General features: G+C 38.3%; 1 protein-coding gene across 3 annotated transcripts in view; it reads left to right on the forward strand.

Annotated features, from left to right (window-relative positions):
* The window catches only part of sorl1 (sortilin-related receptor, L(DLR class) A repeats containing), a 132,146-nt gene that overhangs the window by 16,443 nt on the left and 88,290 nt on the right, over window positions 1-27,413 (forward strand). For 2 of the 3 annotated variants that reach the window (XM_041800923.1, XM_041800932.1), the window contains exons 2-5: window positions 10,006-10,122; window positions 12,153-12,287; window positions 15,249-15,410; window positions 20,188-20,255. In XM_041800923.1, the coding sequence (XP_041656857.1) occupies window positions 10,006-10,122; window positions 12,153-12,287; window positions 15,249-15,410; window positions 20,188-20,255 (482 nt within the window). Of the gene's footprint in view, window positions 1-10,005; window positions 10,123-12,152; window positions 12,288-15,248; window positions 15,411-20,187; window positions 20,256-27,413 lie in introns of those variants that run through there. The other variant, XM_041800942.1, reaches the window with a different exon arrangement.

Raw genomic sequence — 27,413 nt, forward strand, 5'->3', positions numbered from 1 at the left:
TATTGGAAACTCTGGTTAACAGTATGTGTGCTTGATATTGCATTTTTGTGTGGAGTGTAGAAATAAAAAAATGACCGTGCATCAGAACTGGGGGGTATTCACTTTTTCATACGGTCATACCCTCCCTAAATTTTACAGGGTTTAGGTATTACCACCAGGTGTTTCAAAACCACAGTATATACTGTAAGTGCTTGCCGGCGTTTATGCACAATCACAGCGAACAGAGTGGACCTCTACAGACGCTTCATTCATACCTTTACCAAAATGTTACAAGTAAAAAAAAAAAAAAAATAGGTTTATGAGGCGACTTATGTAGGATGGAAGTGATTTATAGTTGAATTAATGTTTTAACACTTAAGTAAAATGAGCAACAGTAGGACAGAGAATCAAATGAAGTTTCTCTCTTTTTCCTCTCTATCGATGACACAGATGAGCTCTCTTTTCCTCCCTCACTTCCTCCCTGAGGTGAGATGAGAAATAGCTCTCAACGCATATAAGATTAGGGAACGTGAAGTATTGTTCAGCAAGCTTTTAAACAGATAAAAATTGGACTTAAATATTATTTCTGCTTCGTGCTATGATGACAAGCTCCATCCTCAAGTTAATTTTTTACAGGAAGCTTATGAAAGGACGCAGCACCTGTGGATATTCATAAACCTTATCATTTCTCATCACTAATCCACACCCAGGAAGAAGAATGAAAGTGTTTTCAAACTCACGTTGTCATTGATCACAATACAACCAGTGGTCCACGTTAATCAGTTTGACTTCAGAGAGGATCAGAGCGTGGTGCCGGAGCTGTGCCAAGCCATGGCACATATATAATGTAAAGGCGCCGCTATACATACACACATTGGTTGTTCCTCAGATTAGCCTGACATCACTAACAGGAGTTCTGTCATCACTTTTAATGCATTTTCACTCACAGTCAGGGGTGCTACAGGTAGAAAAACACATATGCCAGAGGAATTTATGAGGAATATTTACTCATCACACAATACCATCTTCATAACGGTAAATTAAGTAATACCTTGGCTATTTTTTAATACCCCGGTATATTGTATTACCTCAGTACCACCCATTCCTACTGTGCATTCTTATTGCTGCTGTCATGCAGCATCTCCATGTTCTCCTTAGGAAATGTCTGTAATTCTGAGGACATTACAGACTTCACTTGCCCTGTGCAAATGCAACATAGCCAACACTGACAAATTATCAGAAGTCCATAGGTAATACTAATCCTGTACAGATAGTACTTTTATAACCATTTTTAATATTTACATAACCTCATTATTTCTCTGAAGACCGACTTTAGAGATGACATGGGAAGAATGTTGTCAACAACAAACCTGTCTGTTTAGTCTGGGTCAGGTCATGTGGCTTTGTCTGTTTTAATGGAGTGGATGATGAGCTAATGTGATCTGCATCTGGGTCAATGATGTCTACAGTGCTTGGCTCTCTGGTATTGTTTTAGTAGAAGTGTGTTTTTTGGCTATAAGAGAAGGGTAAAAGTACTTGAGTACCTAACGTGGCTGCCATTATTGGAGTATTGTTTCATTACTAGCACTGTGGACATGCTGTGTTGAGCTACAGTATTTCAGCTAATTACACATGTAACTGAACGCTGAGGTTGTTTAACTGAATATAGTTGGTAGGAATTGATACAGATTAGGAAAAGAATTTACAGTAAACAGAGGTCATTTCACCCGCCTCAGCACTAGCTTATCCGTCTTAGACTAGTGGCAATGACTGAGTAAAGTTGGTTCTGTCTTGTTCATACTATGGAGCTCTGTGCTTTCTTTATATTTTTGCAGTAAAGGCACAACTAATAACCCTCACTTACATTATGATGTCTAAAATGACAACATATTGGGCCAACTGCAGTTCTGAGTGGAGCGCATTTGTCTATACAGGAATATTCTAGTGCTAGATGAAATCCTATGGCTGTTGGCTATGTGCTTTGTAAGATTATAATTACTAGTGTTGGTGGTGGACACAGTTTTTCCATTCTCCACATAGACTAAGAATCACTGCTATCTCCTTGTCCTTTATCTTAAGAAGGGAGAATAATGCTTGTATTTCCAAGAGAGAAAGCTGGTAGGATTCCTCTACCACTGTATATGAGCCTTTAGCTATAAAAATGTGTAAGCTTCCATGTCTTAAACCCTTCTGAATTTTGAAACAGTAGGGAGAAGTTAATGGACGCCTGTGTTTTCTTTTGGTAATCTCTGATGATGAGTGCATCTGGGTAATGCAGTTTAAAGTAATCCTAGCATGCTGAAGTTTCTTCTAGCAACTGTTTCATAGAGAGGGGAGCATGGAGGGTGTCTTTTAGCTATGATGTGTTATCTTGCTATTTTACTCTATATTATTATGCTGCATTACTGTTTCATTTGTTTTGTTGTGTCTGCTTTTTCTTTGTCGTTTAATAGTGGGCTGGCCTACGGTAACAAGCAGTAGCGCTACCTTAATTTGGGTGTAGAAACTACCATGTGATGGCCTTTTCCTTCCCTCAGAAGCTTAGACACTACATTTAACCAGCATTGTGCAAGAACTCAATTTCAAATAGAAATAATTTAAAGTAGAACATTTAATCATGAAAGTGAAATTGAATGTGGAGAAGAACAAAATATAGATATGTTACCTTTAGCATTAAAATGTCCTCTTATTATGAAGAAGCTACCCTTCCCTATAGATACCTCCCTATCCGACCTAATGGACTATATTCTGTGCTAATTTAAAGGTTTATATTCTATCTAAACATCACAAGTCGATGAATTTCGTCAGTTTACAGTTTGCACTGTAAAAGATGAGCAGACAGGTTGGTGTTCTGTTGCATTCTTGTCTGATTTTGAGCACCGCTTTAAAAATAGATTTTCCTTACTTACAAGTCAACTAGGAATAAAGTTGTATGAAAGAAGAAAGACTGCATGGAGGATGAGCACTTCAGAACACAGACTGCCGCATTGTGCATTAACTGAAAAGTGACGTCCCTAATGATTAGAGGATTCTGTGGTGTTTTGCAAACCTCTTCAAAGCGTTCAGTATTTAAGCTCCTGTTCTAGAGACAGATAACTACAGATATGCTCACCACTGGCAGTTAACACTGATCCTGTAAAAGTAAATCATCTGTAATGATGTACTTATACATTATAGTGTGCAATTTTAATGTTGAATTTACCACAAAAAAGTTAACAGGAACTCCTTTAGTCAGAGTCTGAAACAGCGAGCTGTCTGCAGACACGAGGAAGGGCATAACACTGTGGTCAAACCACAGAGTCTGCTCTCTGCAGGGTGGAAGAGGCAGTTTATGACACCTGTAACTGTGAGAATATTTGCATAAGGAGACAACACTGAGCTTTTTTGGTGGAGATAAATGAACTTGACACAAATTTTTGTCAGCTGAATAAGATAAGATAAGATGATACTTTATTGTCTGATTGCTCCGAAATTTGTCTTGCATCACCAGCTCATCCATCAACACAGTACAATCACATCACATGTAATAAAAAAAAAAAGCATATCATTAAAAACATCATAAAAAGATTGAAAAGTCCTACGATAGGGCTGTTCAATATGAATCACTTTCAGCACAACAATCAACTCTGAATTCAGCCCAGAAGTCTCATGTTTCACAAGGAAGAAGCTTGTCACTCCAAGTTTTGTTTTAGTGCAGGCTGATTTAGAGCACCAGCTTACAACTATAATTGGTGGCGTGTCTTTCTGTGTGGATTTGCACACCACATCATTGCTCCAATTGTCCTTGACACCTCTCAGAAGTCTTCTTGGGTGTACCTGTTCAATAAAGGTGCCATGACAGAATCATAAATATTTACAGATTTTCTATAAAATCCAAGATTGATGCACCTTTTGCTTCAGTTTGCCCCCCTCCACTGTCCCCATCCCCTGTTTTGCCACTTTCCCTGTTTAACACCCTGAAGAGGAGACGACCTTTGCTCTTAAACACACACAAAACACAGATACTGCAGGGGCCCCATGAGTCTTGTTTTTCTTTATAATTGAGAGCGAAAGTGACAGAGCTGGAAAACAACTGAACTTTGTTGAAACATGCCCACATGGAAACATATTAGGCTTTCATGGATGTGATGATTCACAATCCCTGTTGTAGGCATATCACCATAAATACGCTCTGGGGCGTAGAGATGCTGAGCTATTATGCCGTTATTTGGAGAAAAATCAGGAAACAGAGTGATCAGGAAACAATTCCACCTCTGTATAACTTTAAAATAAATGGTGAAAAATAATGTGTAAATTACGCCAGTAATTATGACTTTGACATTGCTATTTCTAAGCCATAACCAGGAGTTAAATCAGTCTGAGGCTTGGACAGGAGTGGGCAGCATGCGCTACTGGAATAGGGCAGTAATGGTCAGAAATTCAGTGAGAGCAGAATAAAAAAAAAGCGTTCCATGCAGTCCATGTAATTGTCAGATTTGAGCTTATGTGGATCTCTTGGACTGAAACTAACCCGATGAACAGCGTACTCTGAGCCTTTCTCTTTGTTGCTCTGCGTGATGCAGCTAAAACTAAATCAAAGTCAAACCACTGAAAAAATCAACTGAGGGTATTCTTGACTAATGGTGATAGTCTTGGACTTTTAGTGTGCAGCCCTAGAGTAGCCAATGTTTAATGGTCGCGCTGCCCTTCAGTTGGAGCCACTAGCCGTGAACAGAGAGGCAATCATCTACAGATGGACCCTCGCTGCTTTGACTCTAATGCTGCAATCTGCTGCAACCTGGCAAATAGTTTTTATCACCGTCATCACCGTTCCCCAGATTCCACTGCAGAGCCGCCGGCAGACTTTTTGGCCAGCTCACACCACGACCCAATGAGGCTTAAAATGCAGAGATTTACTGCTGCAACACCTCGGCCAGGGAGGGAGAGACGGCGATGGCTTTTTACTGAGGTGGCCCTGAGGGAAAGGGACTGAGGAAGATGGAGAGGAGGAGGAGGAGGCTGATGACTAAAGCAAGAAAAAGAAGGCGCAAGTTGTGTATCAGTAAAGCTGGCTTCATGTCAGCAGCTCATAGCTGTCCCTTTGTTGAGGAAAATGTTACATTTGTGTCTAGCAGGCGACACAGAGTCTAGTCCTGCAGGATGTTGGCTTCACTATCAACTTTAGCACCATGCTTATAGGAAAAATCCACACGATGGTCACTTAAATATCATCACTCTCTGGAGGTTTAAGATGTTTTCCAGGAGTCTTTTGTGATAAACAGTTGTAATTTTCAAGAAATACCCACCCCCTTATCCAGAACACACTATGTGCTGTTTGTGTGTTGCTTTTATAGATTTGTGAGGCCTCTGTGGGTGGTGATATTAGCGTCTCAGCCTTTTCTGCTGCTGGAAGATTCTTGTCGAATCCAAACCCTGATGTTCACCACACAACAGGCACAGCAATGCACTGCCAGCAGCTCTTCATAAGTACTGAAATATTTCAAGCCAAATATTTTATTAAACTCCACTTCCTCATGCTTTCACAATAACATCGTTTTGGGCCCTGTCATCCACATCAGCGCCGCGATCGTAGAAGTTACAAACAAGAAGTGGGTTAAGGGTTGTCTCTGATCACAGCTGACAGGGGAAGCAGAGATATTTGTTGTTTACTCCACAGCGTGAAGAGCAGAAAAAACGCCTTTGAAGCAAAAAGCAGAGCTCCTTCAGAAGGCTGCCCCCTCACAGAATCATCAATAAAAGATAAGAGAAGAGAGGCAGCACAGAGGGTGAGGCAGCGACAATGAAAAAGATGAAATAGCCTATTTCTTTTCATTGATCTACGAGCCCTGTGGGAGGTGCACTGAGTGGGGAATCAGTATGTGTTCCAGTAAGTCATTATAGTAGCCTTCTTTACATGGGAAGAGACAGGCTGCACAAACACACATCCACTATAAGAGTGTGATCATCCAGATGTTAATGTCCTTAAATAGTCTTTTAATCTTCCGCTTGACCCAATAAGATACATAGATCCATTGCTGTCTAGAAAATGCCCAAAGTACTAGCATTGCAAGATTATTTAGACCAAGAACTAATAATTACATTCTTGTTGCTGGAGGTGTGGGAAAATCTACTTGTGCTAGAATCTCAATGATCAATTTCCAATATTCTGAATTTATTCAAGCATGTTAAAGTATTTTTTTACGTCGAACATACTCCGGTTTTGTCCTGAGTACATTTTCATTGGTAACCAGCTTGATCAAGGCAAAGTCACTGCTGACATTTTCTTCTGTCTCCAGCTTCCATGATAGACTGATGCAGCAGGGAGTGTCAGTCCTCATTAGTGGGGTGTGTCGTTGTTGATGTACGGCTGTGACATAACACTGCACTGCCTCTTCAGTCCATTAAGTATTATTTATTTCCTTCTCTCTTTATGTCAAGAGTTAGTGGCCCTAGTCCAGTTCTGCAGTTTGGGATTCATTTTTTTTAATCTATAAGTTTGATATATTAAGTAAAAAAAAAAAATTGAAACCTAGAAAATAACAGGTAAACTAATCGTGAGTTGAAATTACTTGTTTATTTTAAATGTGCTGCGATTACACATCCATTCTATTTTTTCACTAAAAGAGCAGCATTCTTTCTGCATGTCATGTGTTTCAGTTAGAATTATGTCATAAAAGTCATAACAACTGTCTCAGTATTGTAAATATTTAGGAGAAATATATTTTTTAGATTATTTTTTGGGTCTTCTGCCTTTATTCAGATAGAGAGACACAGGAAATATGGGGAGAGTGGGGGAAGACAGGCACCAAATAGCACCAAGGCCGGGAATCGATCCTGTGACCACTGTATTGAGGACTCCATATGGTCATCTCCTCTACCCACTAAGCCAAACTAGTGCCTAGAGAGTCATATATCTTTTAGATAACTGAATAGACTATGAAATAAGAAAAGGAAATGGTCCAAACTTCTTGGGGTAAGAGGCTCAGTCAAAATTCTTATCCTAAGGCTGCATTATAGTGTGATTGTGTCAAAGACAAAAACTGGCCTTCTGTATGTAAATGAGCAGAGCAGACATTTCTTAAGACAGTGAAATGGAATAAAGACACTTATGCTGTGCTGAAATAAAACTAGGCTGCATTTAAATTTCATTTAAATTCTATATGGTATGGTGGTTGCATTGGGGTGGAGAGCTGCCACTCCAAATGAATGGTAGTGGAAACAGAGGTTTATGGGTGTGTTGTTCAAGGAAAGCAAATTTTGGATTCTTCATTTATTTATTTTGCACTTGACTGTTATTATTAACCTTGTAAAATAAGTTTTATCAGATATTTGTCTTCTTTTTAGATCTGCCCTGACAGATTCAGACTCCTCAACATGAGGTTATCTCAGGTTTCTACCTCTTTTGTTTGCATACCAGTAATAAGTTGTCATGAAGCCCTGAAGGCTAGTTTGCTTCCTCGATCTTTATCTCTCCTCATTGTTTAAGTCTGACAGTTGAAGAGAAAAAGAGAGGGAGTCTTTAAAATCTTGCTGCCCCGGTTGTTAAATCATTACAAATTTTCAGCTTTATGTCTGGGGTTTTACAGTGAAGAAAATAGTCACGGCTGTCAGCGAAAGCCTCTTCTTCTCAACACATGAAACCATGTGTTGAGAAGAAGAGATGTCTAAATCTATTCTTGAGACAGTATGCCCATCTAGAAGATTTGTAACAGCCATTTTTTATCCTCAGTGTGAGTATTTTGATACAACACCAAGGAGTGGAATGATGGACAATATCAATCTTCATCATTGCACCTTTTTCAGTTTCCAGCAGCAATGTTTTACCACTGTTGAAAAGCCAGAGCTGCATTGTTTCTATTGTAAAAAAAAAACATAATTTTTATTCTCACTGATCTACACTCAGTACCCTGAAATGACAAATTAAAATCAGAAGTTTTAATTTTTCTGCAATTTTATGAAACATAAAAACCTGAAATATCACACTGACGTAAGTATTCCGACCCTTTGCAAAAAACACTTGAAATTTCACCCTGTGCCTCCCATTTCTCTTGACCTTTGCTGAGATGTTTCGACAGGTGCATCTCAATAAATTAGAATAGCATCAAAAAGTTGACTTTTTTCAGTTTTAAATTCAAAAAGTGAAACTTGTATTCATAGATCTGTTATACACAGACTGATAAATTTCAAGTGTTTATTTCTTTTAATTTTAATGGTTATGTCTTACTGCTAAAGAACACCCAAAATTTAGTATCTCAGAAAATTAGAATATCACTTAAAACTAATTAAAAAAGGATTTTTAACAGAAATGTTTGACTACTGAAAAGTATGAACATGTACAGTGCTCAATACTTGGGTCAGGGCTCCTTTTACATGAACTACTGCAGCAATGCGACATGGCATGGAGGCAATCAGTCTGTGGCACTGCTGAGGTGTTATGGAAACTCAGGTTGCTTTGATAGTGGCCTTTGGCTCTTCTGCGTTGTTGGGTCTGGTGTCTCTCATCTTCCAATTCACAATACCTCACAGTGTGGGCAGATGCCAAATCCTGCTGGAAAATGAAATCAACATCTTCATAAAGATGGCCAGCAGAGGGAAGCATGAAGTGCTCTGAAACTTCCTGGTAGATGGCTGCGCTGACCTTGGACTTGATAAAACATAGTGGATCAACACCAGCAGATGCCATGGCAGCCCAAGACATTACTGACTGTGGAAACTTCACACTGGACTTCAAGCAACATGGATCCTGTGCCTCTTGGACCTTGATTTACAAATGAAATTCAACATTCTCCTTATCTAAAAAGAGGACTTTGGTCCACTGGGCAACAGTCCAGTCCTTTTTGTCCTTAGCCCAGGGAAGACACCTCTGACCTCTCTGGTTCAAAAGTGGCCTGACACAAGGTTTGCAACAGTTATAGCCCATATCCAGTCCAGCCTCAGTCTGCTCCTTGTGAAGCTCCCCCCAAATTCCTTAATGGGCTTCTTTTCACAATCCTCTCAAGGCTGCAGTTATCCCTGTTGCTTGTGCACTGGTTTATACCACATTTTTTCCTTTCTTTCAACTTTCCATGAATATGCTTGAATACAGCGCTCTGTAAAAAAAACAGCTTCCTAAGCAATGACCTTCTGTGTCTCACCCTCCTTGTGCAGGGTGTCAGTGATCATCTTCTGGTTATCTCTCTTGTCAGCAGTCTTCCCCATGATTGTGTAGCCTACTGACCCAGACTGAGAGACCATTTAAAGGCTCAGGAAACCTTAGCAGGTGTTTTGACTTAGTTGGCTGATTAGAGTGTGACACCATGACTTTCCAATTTTAAACTTTTTCTCGATATTCTAATTTTCTGAGATACTGAATTTTGGGTTTCATTATCCGTAAGCCATAATCATAAAAAGTAAAAGAAATAAACACTTGAAATACATCAGTCTGTGTGTAATGAATCTATGGAATATGAGTTTCACTTTTTAAATTGATTAATTTTGATGATATTCTAATTTACTGAGATGCACCTGAAACATTACAGGATCATGACTGGTAATAAGTAGTACCTTTATAAATACCTTTAGGTGAACCTTCTGTTAGATATTGTGTTCCCTTCCAAAAGTTTAAGATGATACAGTGTGTGCAGGAGTTTGCCTGCTTTTTTGTTGACTATAAACAAGACATGACCCAATATGTGTACCCTAGAACTTGTGTTTTTATTTTTGTGACATTCAAGCAGGTATCAAACTTTTTTTTTTTTTTTTTTTTTTTTTTTACTAGTATTAAATATCGAAGTTTGGAAATCTGGTTATGTGGCTAACCTTCATGCAGAGAAATGCTGATTCAATAAAATACTGATAAATGGTACTGATAAATCCTTTTTAATATGAACAGAATATGCTGTAAAGATTTGTTCTGTTTAGCCTTTTTTTCTTCTGTGTGCTTCATTTGTATTTTGTCTTATTTTCTTGCTTTCCACCAACACGGTGTCTCTGCTGTGAAGTTTGATTTGGCCTACTTTGCCCTTCTCCCTGGTGTCCATCTTTAATTCATCTTGTTTTGTCCTGCAGGCCAACCTGAACGACTCTCACAACCAGATGGTGGTCCACTGGGCTGGAGAAAAGAGCAATGTGATCGTAGCTTTGGCCCGAGACAGCGCAGGAGCCACCGGGCCCAAAACCAGCTCGGTAAGTTCACCTGAGGGCATACGTTCTTAAGAGGGGGGTTTTATGAGGTCACTTTTGTTGTTGCTCTGACTGAAACACCTCACACATTGCCCTCCATCATCCTTACCTCCCTTTTGAATTGAAACGTAATCTCAGTAAATCAGCAAGTAGCAGAAGGTGTGTGCCGACACTTGTCCAACATGTTTCTCATGTTTCTGGTGATGTTTTGATTGTCAAGCCACAGTTTGAGTCTTCCATCTGCTACTGTATAACACAAACATACACACAGACTAACACTCACTTGGAATAAACTGAAAGCTTTAAGCTGCATGGTTGAACTTGCACACCTTAATTTTTCTGTTCTGACTTGTGCGTCTGATTTATTTCCTCCTTGTTTAAAAGGGAGTTGAGTAACAGCCCTTGACCTACTCCTTTCTTCTTTAGGGAATCTACCGACGCATTTTCCAGTTTTTTTCCTGTACCCTTTTGTCATTAAGATGCCAGAAATACAAAAAAAAATAGTTTTGATTTGCTCAGAAGACTGCTACCAAAAAAACTTTTGATTAAATTTGACTCTTTACCTTATAACATCAGAAAAATCTCAATTTTTCTATATGAAAATGCTTTTAACTGAATCAGTCTTTCTAAGAGAGGTAGACAGTGACTCAACAAAATCACATTTGCTTTTTTTTACTGGTTTCTGCACAGATGAAAAGCCAACTCAGCAACTATGGAACATGTCAGATTTAACTGTTGTACATTGTACACCCTCACAGAGCTTTATGTAGATTTTAAACAGTTATTTAAATAAATAAACCTCATCAAGGGCCCACGGTTGAAAAGCTGAATAGTTTGATAGGATAGATAATTTATAATTGATCCCTGGAATATGTAGTCGAGAGGATACTTTAGCCTTTTAGCTAATTACAGAGAAATGGAACATTCTCATTTGGCACTAGAATTTATTCTCACTCAATTTATTTTATATATTTAATTACAGTATATTCACTTCTCCTAAAGAGGATAGCATCTTAATTATATTTAAATGACTCAGAGAACATGCGTCTGTTGAGTCAGTTTTTTTTTAATTTAAAATGTGAAACTTTTATGTGAGCTAGTCTTCATTTACCAAGATATGATTTTACAAAGCAGTTTTCTGACATTTATATGGATCTGATTTTGAGAATACAAATCAAAGCTGAAATCAGCTTGGTTCATCAGAACTGAATCAATATCAAAACGTTTTGTTCATGCAAAGCTTTAGACCAGCTGTTTCTCTGTGTATCAGAGTTTCTTTTACGTTATACTTTAGGTGATCTGTGGAAAAGATCACTCTGTAGTTGTATAATCTGTTTGCCAAAAAATTCAGGGTGTAGCCTGTTTCTAAATGAGATCAACATTCCCCAGCTGCCTTTCTTAATCTAGTTTCATTTTGACAACAGTTAAACCTCTATTTTTTTTTTTGATGTCACCACACATTCTGACTGTTCTCTTTTTTATTCAACACCTTACACTGTAACCATTTTTTATTCACAGAAACAGAGGTAGTGTTTATTTTTTTATGTGAATATCACATGCTTCTGTTGTTACATTTGATGCTTTCCTGCTTGTTAATAGTGCCATTATGTAAATTTAGAAAGGCATAATGGAGGAAGCTTGCTAGTGAACAAACAAGGAAGTAAACAGTTCTGTTTACAAAATCCCTTAAATGTGCTCTGAGTGTGTTTAATGAGGAAGGTAAAGCATAAAATACATTTGATTGATTGTTAGAGAACTCTAAAAACTGATGAGAAGAGAAACATCACAGCCACAAATCCTCAGAGGTTCTTAAAAGGAAAAGCTTGAATCAATAAAAATGTTCTTATAAGTTTATGAGGAAATTTCTGACCACTCCCATTTTGTTTCACTACTACTAAAATACGTGGTACAATTTCACATCTCAGTTTCACTTAGGAGAGATGAATCTAGTCAAAATTGATGTTGCTCATCAGTTAACACAAACCTCAAAATCATTGATTTCCTTCTCTTCTGTTTTTTTCTCTTCTGTCCAGGTTTATGTGTCATATGACTACGGGACCACCTTCACGCTTGTTTCAGAGAAGTTCCAGCTCTTAGGGGTCAAGTTTAAAGAAGGAGCCAAGCAGGTCATCTCCCAGTTCTACCACAGTCCTGCAGATAACAGACGGGTAAGTCAGACAGAGCGCCGCGCATTGATAAAGGTTCCCAACACAACACTTTGAACTGAATGGTAAATGGTATGAACTTGTACAGCACTGCTCTAGTCTCTTGGCGACACAAAGGACTAACTAGTAAAAGTCACATGTAAACAGCAAATTGAAAGGTTTGCTTCGGTTGTTCAGTTGTGTTTCATGACTGTAGTGTGTCAGACCTAGGAGCAAAAATAATTTAGCCTTTTAGCCATTCATAGTTATTGATGTATTGGTTTACAAACAGTTCTGTGCAGAACTTTTAGGCATGTTTGGACCAACATTTACAGCTGAAGTAAGATGTAGATGTGGTGAGTACACCTGGATGAGGGCACCATTAGGTGTGAAGGAGGATTGACACCAGGGGCATGGGTAAAATAATCTATTAAGATTATGGTCCACACCTTAAGGGCAGAGTAAGAAATGTTGTGGCGAGTAAGCACGGCCTAGGGTACTGCCCAGATGGGTTGCCATGTCCCAAGGGCCCAAAAACTGTCGTTGGTCTCCATGAGTAGTACCGAGGTGAAAATGCCTGGACAAAAGAGATGCTGTTGAGCTTGACCTTGGCTGTTGAGCGACACATAGGTGTGCCATATGCCTGTCAGTAGGGCTGGGTATAACCTCTGATTACCTGAATCAATTTGGTTAAGCCCCAATTCAATTCATGATGAAATTCAAGATTTGATTCACTACAGGTTTGAGTCATGACTCATGTAGGGATGTTTTAGTTACAAAACCTATTTTGCTTCAACATTTAAGAGATTCTCAAAGAAAAAAGTTGGAAAAAGTACAATGAATGTTCTTACCAAGCACATTATTAAAAACACAAAGGTTTGCATTAAAAATTGACCCTAGACTAGTAGTATTTACATTATATTATACATCTACATGCCGGCACATCTTGCATATGCATATCCAGCTCATATTAATAACGCACACCAAATATTACGAAAAAGGTAATTGGGCTTAAGAGTTACACCTTGAATATGGATCTAAAGGCTTTTAGAGGAGTGTGCAGGTCTTAGACTGGTTGTGTGAGGAGTTTTCAGGAAGTGGAGCAGGCCTATATGTATGAATAAACTTTGGATCATATGAATCGATATCGTTACTAAATAATGAGAATCGATCTGAATCTGTGAATTGATTTAATGCCTATTTTCAGTTTTAAAAACTCACAGACTGCTCAATTCAGAAGTCAGAAGACATTCGCTTCTTGTAATATCAAACATTTTACTTTCTACTGTTCCCATATTTTCATTACAATCCATAACAAGTTCCTTTTCACTGATTAGGTTCATGTTCTTATCTACGTTCCCTGTTTTCTTTCAAAATAAAAGCAGGTCTGTTATATCACAATGAGGAGTTTAATTGCAGTCAGCTACAGAAATACAGAGATTAATCACCATTAAAAATTTGAATTGATTGACAGTACAGTGTGATTATCAAGGAAATAAAACAACGCTGGAGCCTTGTAATACTTGTGAGATGATCCAGACTTTATTCACTGTCATCAACCTCTCAGCAGTACAAAAGTACAGAACTTTCATTTTCACCCCTCAGAATAAAAGTCCCCTGAAAATGGAATTCACAGAGCTTTATGCCACCATACAACAAGTCTGTTAACAGTCTTTTTCCTCAGAAATAAATTCCACTCTCATAGCCATTGTTTTCTGCGACGGTGGCTCGTACTCCTGCTTGATGAATGCCATCAGCTTCTGGAAATCTTTTCTGTCCAACAAACTTCATTAGAGCATACCGCCATTGGCTAATCTTTTTCATTCTTTTATCATCACGATCATGTCTGCCAACAAGGATAGCAAATGATGAGACATTGTAGCAAACTATGATAAGCAGGTTTTATACCTCATATGTTTTGCTGCAAATACTAATCATCTTTTAAAATGTACTTCGAGACAGCATTTCTTCCTTCAAGGCTGACATGAAGCATGCATAACAGGTAATAGGCAGTTTGTTGTTTGTTAAACACTTGCCCTTTGGTGTAATGTGTCCCTTGAGAGTTACTGTAGCTGCTGTGAAGCAGTTGTTTTTGTATTGTGGTTTTAAGATCCACTACACCATAAAACGAAACAGCATGCAAATTAATCAATAGTGAGTTTTTACACTTAAAATAACAATTCTGAGCCTGTTTGTGACAAAAGCACCAACTTAGAGTGGATGTACTTTGATCGGGTTTGTTTGGTCAACAGGGATTATGATCCAGCTTGTTTCACTGATGCCAGCTGAAGCAATCGACAAGAACAAAAGGAAAAACTATTTTTAACCCATTAAAATATGCACTTTACAACCAAGGTTTAAGAATCTGAGAATGCGAGTAGAAAAAATCATCCTAATACAACTTCTTTAAGTATATTTGAATATTTAAACAAAGTGCTGATGCAGAAATAAGGCTCTTAGTTAAGGAAATTAAAGTTCCTAACTGCTCCTGGATTCACTTTCTTCCTGGCCTGTAGATTTTCTTCAGCATTCTGCTCTCCTCTCAACACTTCAACAGTCACTGATCCCAGCGGGACTGAATTAGCAAAGCTCTCTGAGTGCATTAGTGATCTGGCACCTTGACTTTGTGTTGAAACACTGCAGTCAGAAATCACTGAGGCCCCTGAGAAACACCTCAGCTGACACTTACTGCTTCAGTAACTTGTGTTTTCTGCTTTCTGTGACCTGCTTATAAGGAACTGAGCAGCTATTTGGGAAAACAGTGACACAGTACTTCAAAGTGAGCTGAGGAAAGTGGGATTAGCTCAGTGCAATTACATAATCAAACTGTGTAATGCAGCAGGGGAATACGTAGTGTTGACGAAGCACTGAGCTGTAAGACTTATTCCACTTTCATTAGCTTGAAAAATTCTATACTTCATATCCAAGGTAGGCTTAAAATTCAGTTGTGTGTGTTTCATTTTGTTTTTTCTTCTTTTCTGTCAGTACCTTTTTGTGGACTCAACCAACAACTACCTGTGGAACACCTTTGACTTTTGCAAGAGCGTGCAGGGCTTTCCTCTGCCCTTCAAACCCACAGACCTGCTGCTCCACAACAGAAGATCCAGCCTGGTGCTTGGCTACGATGGCTCGCACCCAAACAAGCAGGTAAAGACACTTCTGCTCTGTATTCCTGCATTAACTGATGAAAGTGTTGAGTGTGTATCATAAATTGAAACATCAAATGAACAACAAAAGAAAGACAAGTGTTTGAATTTTGCCTCATGAAATATACAAATAAACTTATTGGATAAAATAAAATTCTGCACATAAAAACACAGAAAAATAATCTAAACATTGTTGGCTACTTGTTATCGATATAGTGTCTATCTGAAGTATTCACCCCCTTGGATGTTTTACCCTGTTATTAACTTTATAAATCAATCATGGTTAATATATTTTGCCTTTTTGACAAAAAAGGGCTTGCACATTGGACACTGCAATTTTACGCCATTCTGTTTTTTTTTTTTAACGGCTGCTCAAGCTCTATTAGGTTGCAGACCTGAATGGCCCTTCTCAAGTTCAGCCACAAATTCTCTATTGGATTGAGGTCTGGGCTTTTACTTGGCCACTCCAGAACATTCACCTTGTTGTCTTTAAACCATTCTTGTGATATTTTCTCTGTATGCTTTTGGTCATTGTCTTACTGGAAAATAAATCTTTACCAAATCTGTAGTTCTCTTGCAGACTGAATAAGATTGTCCTCCAGGATTTTCCTTTTTTTTCTCTGCATTCATTTTACCCCCCACCTTTACAAGCCATCCAGGGCGGGCTGCCAAGAAGCATCCCCACAGCATGATGCTGCCACGATCATGCTTCACAGTGGGGTTGATGTGTTTGTCGTGATGTGTCTGCCAAACGTGTCTTTTCTGATAGCCAAAAAGCACCATTTAGGTCTCATCAGACCAAGGAACTTTCTCCTACTTGGCCATAGAGTCTTCCTCATGCCTTTTGGCAAACTCTAGTCCAAATTTAGTATTAGTTTTCTTCGACAGTGGCTTCCTCTTTGCCACTCTCCCATAAAGCTTTGACTGGTGAAGAACAAACATGGGCACCAGTTGTTGGATACAGAGTCTCTCCCATCTCAGCTGCTGAAGCTTGTAACTCCTTCAGAATAGTCATAGATGTCTTGGTGGCCTCTCTCACTACTCTCTGTCTTGCACAGTCACTCAGTTTGACACGACGGCCTGATCTAGGCAGATTTACATATGTGACATATTCTTTTCACTCCTTGGTGATGGATTTACTTGAACTCCTGGGGATGTTCAGTGCCTAGGATTTTTTTTTGTACCGATCCCCTGACTTATACTTTTCAATAACCTTTTCTCTGAGTGCTTGGAGTGTTCTTTTGTCTTCATGGTGTAATGGTAGCCAGGAATACTGATTAACCAGTGACTAGACCATTCAGACACAGGAATCTTTATACTACAATCATTTGAAACAACTCACTGCACCAGTTGTCTGAACCTTTGTTGAATTAGTTCAGTCACTTTAAAGGAGGTGAATATTAATGTACTCACTTGATTTACATAACATATTTTGTTTAATTGACATTAATTTGTAGAAATCTTTTATTCCCTTTGACATGAAAGAGTTTTTTGTCTTCTTTGTCAAAAAAGCCTTGATTGATTTATAAAACCAATAAAAGGGAACATCCAAGGGGGTGAATACTTTTAATAGGCTCTGTATATGAGGAAGTTTTCAAAGGTATTTCCATCTCCGTGCAACATTTAAAGGTGCTTTTCTTATTTCAGCTGCAGGAAGAATACAGTGTCTGCATTCATACAGTAATGACCTTAAAGCTATTGCATGATTTGTCTGGCAGGTTATACAGCAGGAAATAAATAGCTTGCCCTCGATTTGACCTGCAAAAGCTAAAAAGATGGTACAAGCAATTACATACGGTTTTCTGTATGCATAAGCAACAAGATTTATCAAAACTAATTCAGTTGCAAAAGGCATCAAAAACATGACATGGGGCAAAAATAAGACATTAAAATGCAAAACATGAAAAAATATACTTTTTTGAAATGTATTAAAATAATTATTAGGATTAAATCATTAAAATCTAGTAGCCTTAAGTAGTCTAATACCTAATGTGGTTTCATCTTAGCTCATCGGTCCAACCTTTATGATAGAAACAATCTCCTGGTGCTGTTTTGCCCTGTCACCAGAATTTCTTTCAATAGAGAGAAACCATAGCTTTAGCAAAAGAATAGCTGTAAAGAAGACCTTTGTAGGGTTTTTGAGGTCATCTTATTTGCATATTAGGTGTGTCCTACTTAGTTGCTGATTAAATAGCATGGTTACCAAACAGGTTTTGCCCTGGTATGACCCTAAAATGTGCAGTTTTATACAACACACAACATCATGGATGCCCTAGATTTGATTAAGTATACAGCTGGCATGATAACTGCAGGAATGTAACCAGAGCCGTTCGCCCATTGTCATCCGTGCTGCTAACCAGTACGACCACATTTCACCTTTACCTCAGAGCAGCCAAACACAAGTATGAGTGTCATTGTGTTGATCGGTGAAACTGCACAATTTAAAGGCTTCTGTTGTGTGCAGTCCGAACACACCTGGGTCAAAATGACTCTGTTAATCCTGCTTAATACGGGGATTTAAACAAATCAGTGAAATTATAATATATGACAGAGAGAGGCCATCTGTGTGCAGAGAAAAAGCCTTGACTTTTATTTACAGTAATTAAATAGTTAATTGACAGCTCAAATAGGTCATTTCCACTGAGTTGTCCGGCTCAGTTTGGTATAGCATGGGGCGTTTCCATTAACAAAAGTTTGAAAGGGTCCCAAATAACTGGCCTCTACTGTCCTATTTTTTGACACCCTTCTGTAAGAGTGCCAAGCTTACCTATCCATCCCAGAAGGGTGGAGCTTCACACACAAAAGAGGGTTTGCACTGACATCATTTTCAGTGTGCAACACTACTCTTCAGCCAGGATGAGTGAAAAAACATGGGAGAAACAGACTAACATGCGCTTAAATTAGGGATATTTGGACTGGGCAGAAATTTATATTGTTTTTTTGGAGCGTGGACAGCTAAAAACATAACGTTACAGCTCCAAATGATACTCCAAAGATCTTAGAGAATGAGGATCTGTACTGATCGTGGTAAACATCCTAAAGATGTTACGAAAAACTCTGCAATTTTTAGCTTCTTGATGTTTACCTTCTGCTGATTTCTGTCATCAGTATGAACTTTCTTCCACCCAGCAGCTGGAACAGCAGAGACTCACGCTGCCTGTGACCTCACATGCATAGCCTTTACAGTCCACCCACCAAGTGAGGGTACAGGTGTCTTTGGAAATGCAAACTATTTTGGGGTTTAACATATCGAATCATGCCATGCTGTGCTCAATCAAACTTGGCCACCTGGTGGGAACACAGCTTAGGACTCTGCGTCCATAGACGGTGCTTTTTGAGCCACCAGCATACACAACCTAAGCGTTAGAGCATCTCTCACCTGCGTTTATTGTCACTCACTCACATACAGTGCTTAAAAAATTTATTAAACCACCCTAACTCTAACCAAAGTACGGTTTATGCCACAGCTGCCCTAAATTAACAGCGTTGGTAATTACCAAATCATTTTTTATGTTTCTGCAATGGTTAATACAGCAATATGTAGAAGCTCTTTAACCCAAATGATATTTTTAATGCTAAAATATAATTATCATTGTTATCCATGAATTTTCAAATGTACTGATTTACAAAAAAACCTGAAAAAATAGTAAAGCACATTAATATTTCTTGATTAATATGTCAGATTATAGTTATTTACTTGCATTCCTGAACAGAAAAATTTGTTTTAGTGGTTGAATGTTATGCTTGATTCATTTCTGACTTCTCAGAGAAGCCCAGTGAGCCGGCTCAAATTTGGATGAATTCAGTTTGAAATCCCTCATTCCTGTTCAAAATGGTAAAACGTGGAGAGCTCACTGAAAATGAAAGAGTCCGTATTAAAGCACTTCATGATGCTGGATGGTCTTTGAGACAAATATGACAGGTGGTGTAATAAATTTGTTAAGCACTGTATGTTGACTTCTGCTTTCCTCAGTAGTATGTGTGAGGTTTTTCCCATCTTTTCTTTCGTTGAAGGAAACTTCGACAAGAAAAAAATAAATTAAAGGAACTATGTCCTGGCCTTTGCAGCTATAGACCTGGAAATTATACCCTCGAAAAGATAAGACAGATTGGTTTCTTCTCGCCACTGTAATTGACAAAGCTGGTATCATGTCCCGCCCTTTCTTCACTTTGGTTGGTCAGTGGGAGAAGTGCCATTGATGACTCTGCAAAAGTCTGCGGAAAGAAATAGGCACTGCCAGTATAAAAAATGGCAGATGTGGATACAGTCTCTGATTTTCCTACAAATTTCTTTTAAGATCTAGAAGCATCTTTTCTGTTGGTTTATACCCTCAGACTTTCCATTTATTGCTCAAATAATGCCATAGTTTTTGATACAAATACTCACATTATAACTACTACTAAAGCATGAACTCATGCATTACATTCAAAATGTTCTTTTCAGGGATTTCTTCCCCCTATGATTTGGTTACACAAAAATGCTTGCACCTCTAGAGCTGCTTTTAAATTTTCAGTACTCGTATGATTCAGAACCTCACATACAAAATAACCAATAGAAGAACTACTGGTTGCCAAGGTTTCCACATGCAAGTTTTTTTTTTGGTGTCTTTGTCTTGAGTTGAAGCACAATAGCGCCAAACAGCTCTTATGCGTTCTCATGTCACATGTGCAAGAGCCAAAACGAAAGGAATGAGCTTGACCTACATTTCTACAGTTCACCATCCCCCTCCTCTTCTTCCTTCTCCTCCTCTTCTCACCGTGTCTCTCTCCTCCTGCAGCTGTGGAAATCAGACGACTTTGGGGAGACGTGGGTTTTGATTCAAGAGCATGTGAAGACCTACTTTTGGTAAGACACATTCAATGTCTCAGGATGTATGAACTGCAGATGACAACTGCTCTGAAGTCTGCTGCATTGAGGGCCCCATGTGCAGGACATGGTAAAGACAACCTTTCCAGAAATACCACTGAGGCCACTATCACAATACCAAACTTAGCTCTCAGGCAGAAATTACAACCAATACTGCTTACAAATGATTTGGGCTGTAAATACCTTGATGCTATTTCATGATAATGTGGCTTGTCATAGGATAACAGATGATAAAAACAGTAAGTACATTAAATACTTGTCCCCCCGAAAAATAAAATACCTCCCAAACTGTCAAGGTTGGCTGAGAGCTCAACTACCATACTGTTACTTTGTAGTGCTGCACACAGTGAAAGCAGATGGTACTAAAAGAGCTACTGAGCTTCACACAGTCTGCAAGCTGTGAACACAATGCAAGTCATCACACAGGAAGACAGTTTTTACCAGCAGTTCTCAACTGGTTGAGCAACAGGACCCATCACCCCCTTTGCATGACAAGTCACACTCCAGCATTTTATAAATCATCAATAGAAGAAGCCTGTTTACTCAAGCTTTTTAACAGCTTCTATTTATCAGATATCATTATGCATGCTACATGACAGTCTTACTACTTGCCATATATCGCAGAATAACTGAATCATGATAATGTTGTTATGAGCTAGAGCTAGGTAAAATGGTCTAAAATTTATATCTCAGTAAGTTTTTTGCATTTTGGGCTAATGGCTTCATATCCTGGCATTAATAAATTAAACAAGACAATGCATCTAAATGCATATACAGGTCTTACAATCCCCTTCTCCCCAAAACAAGCCTGTGATGGCATACTCAACCCATGTCTTAGAATAAGATCACAGACAAAGGATTTTGTATTTCCCCCCTTGTGTTGCTGAGGTGCATCAAGCTGCTACTGCCTAAACTACATTCCCTGATGTGGGCATTCACAAATTAGGAACCAAGTAAATTTACAACTACCGACTTTTGTTGTGAAAAACTTGTCAGATATAGCATGTTATCATTGATTTATCAATTAATCAATAAATATTTGTTTTTGTAGCACAAATTCATAACTGAGTTTCTCTTAAGACACTTTAAGGGGGCAGGTCAAGACCTCTGATGTAGCCTATTATAATACAAGATGTCATGGCATGAGATCTCATCACACCCCTATATGCAACTCCTCCCAACATTAATATTTTATATAAAAAATTATAAAAATAAAGAACCAGGGCAGAAATAATGAAGTTTCTTATACAACCTTAAAGGAACAAGGAACCTGTATTATCTTTGTCCATTATGAATTTAAATGTATTGACCACAAAGAACAGGAGATGCATCAAGGCCTTTGATATCTTCAGTCAGTTACAAATTAATAAAAAAAAAAAATCCAGTTGAATTTAGGTGTTTGTTCCTCAGAAGTTGTTAACACATTAACACAACATGATGGAGTGAAACTGTATTTGTCTTTAAGGAGGGGCTGGTGAATTGCTTCATTGTTTGAGTTACAGAACAGGATCAGACATGAAGGCTGAACTGGTTCATGTTTACTTTCAATTTGTTACAGTAAATGTATGTGTATGTGTGTTTGATATGCTACCAGTGCTTCTCCTTCTAATGGTATGAAAAATAGCCTCAACAGGAGGAGTTACAAATGCTTGTATGCATGCCTCATTGCAAGTCGTTGCTCACAGTGTACAGCCTTAGTTGCAATTGATGAATATTTGATAATCCCTGTTGTAACTGCTAGCAATACTATCCCTGATGCAAATTATTGGAATTTTTCCCTTGGGGTTTAAGTGTTGTTAATGCTCTATTCAAAAAGAGAAACACATTTCAAGGCACGAAACCAAACTTGGATGGGTTAAAGCAATAAAATGCAACTTTTCCACCTTAGAATTGTCATTTTAAACTACAAAGTTGATCTGTAGTGATCAGGGAGAATGGCGTCTACCCCGTTTCCACAAAGTGCCCTGGTCACTGATTTCAGCACGATGTAACTTTGGCATTTGCTCACTCTTCTGTACTGTCTCGTCTATCATGCTAGCTAACTTCTCTGTCACTGTCAAGTTGAACCATGCTGCCTGGGGGAGTACTGTATGTTCCTTAACTGGAGATTAATCTGGTTGGTCCATGTTTCCAGGCCTTGATCTGATTTGTCAAAAATTGCATGCTGACAAACTCCAGAGGCATCATATGTTGCCACTGGCATCCTAAATTGTACTTTTGGAACAATACGAAATGCAGTTTGGCTCTTAAGTATAAAAAATATTACTACTGCTTTAGATTCAAAACGATTCATTTTTCTCTTTAACCCAGTTTGACAGAAGCTAGTAAATGCCTCTGGTGTTAGAGTAGTTAAAGTGTTGCCACTGCTGCCAACAGCCACATAATGAAAGCAGTGATTGCATATCGTCTTTCATGGCAGATACTTCAGCAGTCTCAGCCTGCTGGTTTAGATTTAAAGAAAGAAGAGGAAGTCTAGAAGACAACTGCTGAGGAACGTGGCTCTAAATAAGGCCAGTTTGACATGTGTGAGTTTATACATTAAGATACATATCTTTGAATCTTTTTAAACTGATCTAAAAGACTTTTCTGTAACCAACCTGGCCTATATCAGTGAGAACAAGGCCTCAACTGAATCTTTTGAAAGTACTGTAGAAGTGAACACCACTTGATTTTAACAATGATACAACACAATCAAACAGCACTGAAAGCTTTTTAAAAATTGTTTTAGAGAACGCTGGTGTTTTTATTTAATTTCAAACACACCCTTTTTTTTTCTCGAGAAAACAAAGCATGAGTATTCAGGTCAAACTCTGAGAACTAAAACTATTCAGACCTTATTCAGGTTATGTTTATTATAGATAATGGGACAAGAGTTGAAAACTGTTAATAAAATCTCTAAATTTGTGAAAGCTGCAGTGAAATTTCAGACACTTAAAGTGTTAACACTTGGATGAAGTTGAGAGCCAGTGAAATCAGCATATTTTTTTATTCAAGTGTAATAGTGTTGAGAATATATCTGATTTATACTTGCAATGGTAGCCAGACAAAAGGACTGACATTACACGCAAACAATAAAAGTGAACCTAAAATAAAAAATCTAAAATTTCTTGACATTTAACATGTGTTTGATTTAATCTTGGGGTATGCAAGATGTAAAAAAAATGTGTGTGTGTGTGTGTGTGTGTGTGTGTGTTTTAAGTCGTAGAATTGCAGTCATGATATTGCCATGTTTATGTTTCATATTGATTTATTGTTCTTACAGTTGATTTACAACTTTGGTGGCCCAAGTATTAAATAATTTTAATACAAATAACAATACCTGTGAATGCCTTCAGCATTCACAGCAATAAAAGTCAGTGAGATCACAAGGAGTGAAAGCCTTGGCAAATGGTCAGTTAAATTTAATCTTATAGATTCATAAGCAGATGAACCTGTTTGTCCTACGTTCAGTGGGCAAAACATTTAATTTGACTCAAACTGCCCATTTCATCCGCAGCTGAAAGCGCAAGTAACCGGGGATCTACACAGTAAGTCAACTGAATGTTAAAATGCTGTCACCCGTGCTAATCAGCATCAGAACTACTAGGTCATTGACTCATCCCTAAGCCCTTCCCTGTAACGCCACCAGCCAGTGATATGTCTTACAAAAGAAATAATTTTATAATTAATTTTGGGATCTATTCGAACTGTATCTATGTCACCCTCCTCCCTATAATCTTTGTTGTATTTTATCATGTGTATTCATCCCGTCTTTTTTACTGATGTTTGTTCTTTTTACTTTGTCCCCGTTTATCTTGCTTTATTCTATGCATTTTGTAAAGCCCTTTGAAACTGTGTTTTGGTAAGTGCTATATAAATAGAGTTACTATTCTTATTCTTATTCTTATTACAGCTCCACAACCCATCACATTTGGCTTGTAGACTTTCATAAAAAAAAGTTAAATTTTGACTGAAATGTAATTCATCCTGCTCTGTTAACCTTACTTAAACAGAGCAAAGTGTCTCCTTTGGATTAAGCTGTTTAACAAACCACACAGTCAGCTCAACAGAAAGCAGCTCAAAAAGTATGTCTACAGTTGTTCTAAGATAAGGCAGAATATTATTAGCAGGTTACTAAAAAGGGACAACTGAATATGAAATGTGATAGATGATGTTGGGAACATCATGTAGAGCACCACTTTGCAGCAAACTTTGCTTTGTAACGTTACTGCGAGTGAGCTAATAGCTGGTAATGTTGTGGCCAAGTTCAGCTTTGAATGGTTAGCTCTCCTATCATCTTCTCAACTAAGTCGTTTTGTTTTTTGACAGTTGGACATTGGTGTTAACTGAAGGGAAAGGTTATAAAGCTCATCCAACTGAAAACAGATAACATAAGCCTGGGTTGTTTGTCTGAATGGGCTAAGTGGGTGGGCATTAAAGACAGGTCGATTAAACTTAGTGTAAATAGTTTTTAATATTGATCCACCATCGCACTTAAAAGTTGTGTGTACATTATAATGCAGTCACTCACCACTGGGGGGGCTGTAGCTCATGTTAATGAGCCTGCTCTTCTTACTCTACTGTATGAATGTAAACCAGCATAGTAGAAGGATAATATCTCATAGGAGCAGCAGGAAAAGTGATCTATTAACACTCTACTGGAGCAGTGTGTATCCATATTCTGCATAGATGTGGATATTGGTGGTAGCTTCACTCTGCAGACCAAGTTAAATTCATTAATCTGCAAATGCTAGTATCCTGTGTTTAGTCATGTTAAGTAAATTGTGCCCAATTTTGATTATTTTGTGAGTTTCTTATCCTCAGACAAGTCAGCTTGGTTGAATTTCAATTGCTGTGTAATTGACATTTTAATTAGTTGTCTTGGAACAGCAGTTTTCTGTCCCTCGACAGAATCTGTAGTTTTTGTCTTTCTCCCTTGTAGATTTGCCGATAATTTAATCATTAATGGCATGCAGCGGTCAGCCGGTAAGATTTGATAGACTCTGTTAAAGCTACCCCACTGCAGTGCTGCACCCGCCAAGAGAAACTGCAAATAATCTGAGGACAAAGGCAGCACAAATAAAGATTGATCTGAACCCAAACTCTCCCCCCTCCAGGCACCCCGTGGCTCCATCCAATTTGGGTCTAATCCTGTTTGTTCTGGCTGCAGGGAGGGGGGCTTCTGTCATGCTGCAGATCAGTCTTAAGGCTCTGCTACTGGATGTGTTTAAAACCCAATCTGATGGGTCGATCCCCCACCCGACTCCTAATCTTCTGATCTCAGGGCTCAGGGACGGACTGAGTGCTACTGTTCTCTGTGTATACAATGAGAAATACAATCTCTTTTCTCCTACAGATTACAGGCGTAAAACAAATCCTGCAAAGGCTTCTTTCAAATGCATTGAGACAACTTGGGAAAAGATGTTTTGACACAGAAGGTTAATAAGAGAATGAAAGTAAGGAGCATTGTCACTGCCAAATAGTTTAATAGTGCAATTTTAAAGTTTATTTTGGAAAGTTAAAAGTACATCAGACCATATGGACTCAAACATGTTTTTTTGTGTGGAATAAGAGATTGTCCTGCTGAGTGAATACAGTCTCAGTCACCAGGTATGTTTTAATTTTGTAGAGTGTAGAAGTATACCTTTGGTTATGCTGTTCAACCGTTACAGTGAACTCTTTAAATTACCTCTGCCAAGGCTGTTATGTGATCGGCAGGGTTTTTTAGTTAGTTTGTTAGTTTGTTAGCAACATAACTCAAAAAGTTATGGACGGATTTTGATGACATTTTCAGGAAATGTCAGAAATGGCATAAGGAAGAACTGATTAGATTTTGGGAGTGATCCAGATCACCATCTGGATCCGGGAATTTTTTAAAGGATTCATTACTATTGGGAGATAGGGCTAATGGCAGAGGTCTGCGCTCTCCGAGTGCTTTTCTAGTTCCTACTAGATTATACCTAGAAAGATCTTAAAGAGCCCAAATGATAATCTGTAGTGCCACTGCTTTACAATCAGAATGAAGGTCCTTAATATAAGTAGATTTTGGTCATAGTTTATATCCTAATGTTTAGATTTTCTAGCACTATATCTTCTGGTTCCCAATATTATGGTCAATTTAAGAAAATGAGAATGGGTGCAGTCCTTCCAGCTGTCAAAAACAACAAAAAAGATCTATGAAAATCAGTGCAATATCATTTCTGATACTTGTGATTTGTGAGCTCTCTGTCGGGGTTAATCTAAGGATTGAGGTGAAAGTTAATTCGCAGTGTGGAGAGTGACATGGTACATATAATGTATCACTGTAATCATATTACATTTGTTGGTTATGCATTATTGTAATGCATTATTGCTGCTAATATAGCAACCACATTACTGCTACTGTAAAATAATAATCTTGTTACTGGGGTTAATGCAAATCCTCCAACTCCCTTTAAAACAGGTGCACAGAGAAAACAAATCAAGCATGCCTATTAATAATTAATTCAAGCAACACTTGCTGACTCAGGTGACTGACACCTTAGCTCAGGTCCATTGCATAAAGACAGGGAAATCAGGGAAGCACTTTAATTATGAATAGAGGTGAATAAAAAATATATATACCTGGAATTCATTGTACAGGCAAATTACAGCACAATTCTCTAGAGATATATGGTGTCTCAGACACATGGTCTCAGAGTGGTCTTCAGAAATGTACGGTCTGCAGCCAGCCCCTTCTCAAAATGCCAGGGGGCTAGCAGAGAAAGTAAGATAGAAAAACTCTGCTGTTTGGTGTCACAACAGCAGCTCATCCTGGATAATTAAAGACATTTTCAGGAGTTTTGTGCAAATCTGAATAAGGACAGGTTGAGATGAGCTGTGGAGCCAGCAGAAAATATTCAGAAAATTTCACCATGACTGGGCAGGAGTGATGACCTTCCCGCAACCAACTCTCAGAACTTTTCGATTGTAGTGAGAGTAATGAAGCAGCTTCTCACTCACTGACCCTATCTCTCTATACTTGCTTTGATATGTTGAGAACATTGCATAGCTTCCTATTAATGTCTGTCTTGTGTCCAGAGACTCCTTCATTTGAAAGGCAAAATCTCTCTCTGTGAGGGGCATGTGTGAAACAGCAACTGATGAAGATTTCATGGACAGACTTATGAAATTTTCTTG

The sequence above is a fragment of the Cheilinus undulatus genome, linkage group 2 (assembly GCF_018320785.1).
Source record: "Cheilinus undulatus linkage group 2, ASM1832078v1, whole genome shotgun sequence".
In the NCBI taxonomy this organism is placed as follows: domain Eukaryota; kingdom Metazoa; phylum Chordata; class Actinopteri; order Labriformes; family Labridae; genus Cheilinus; species Cheilinus undulatus.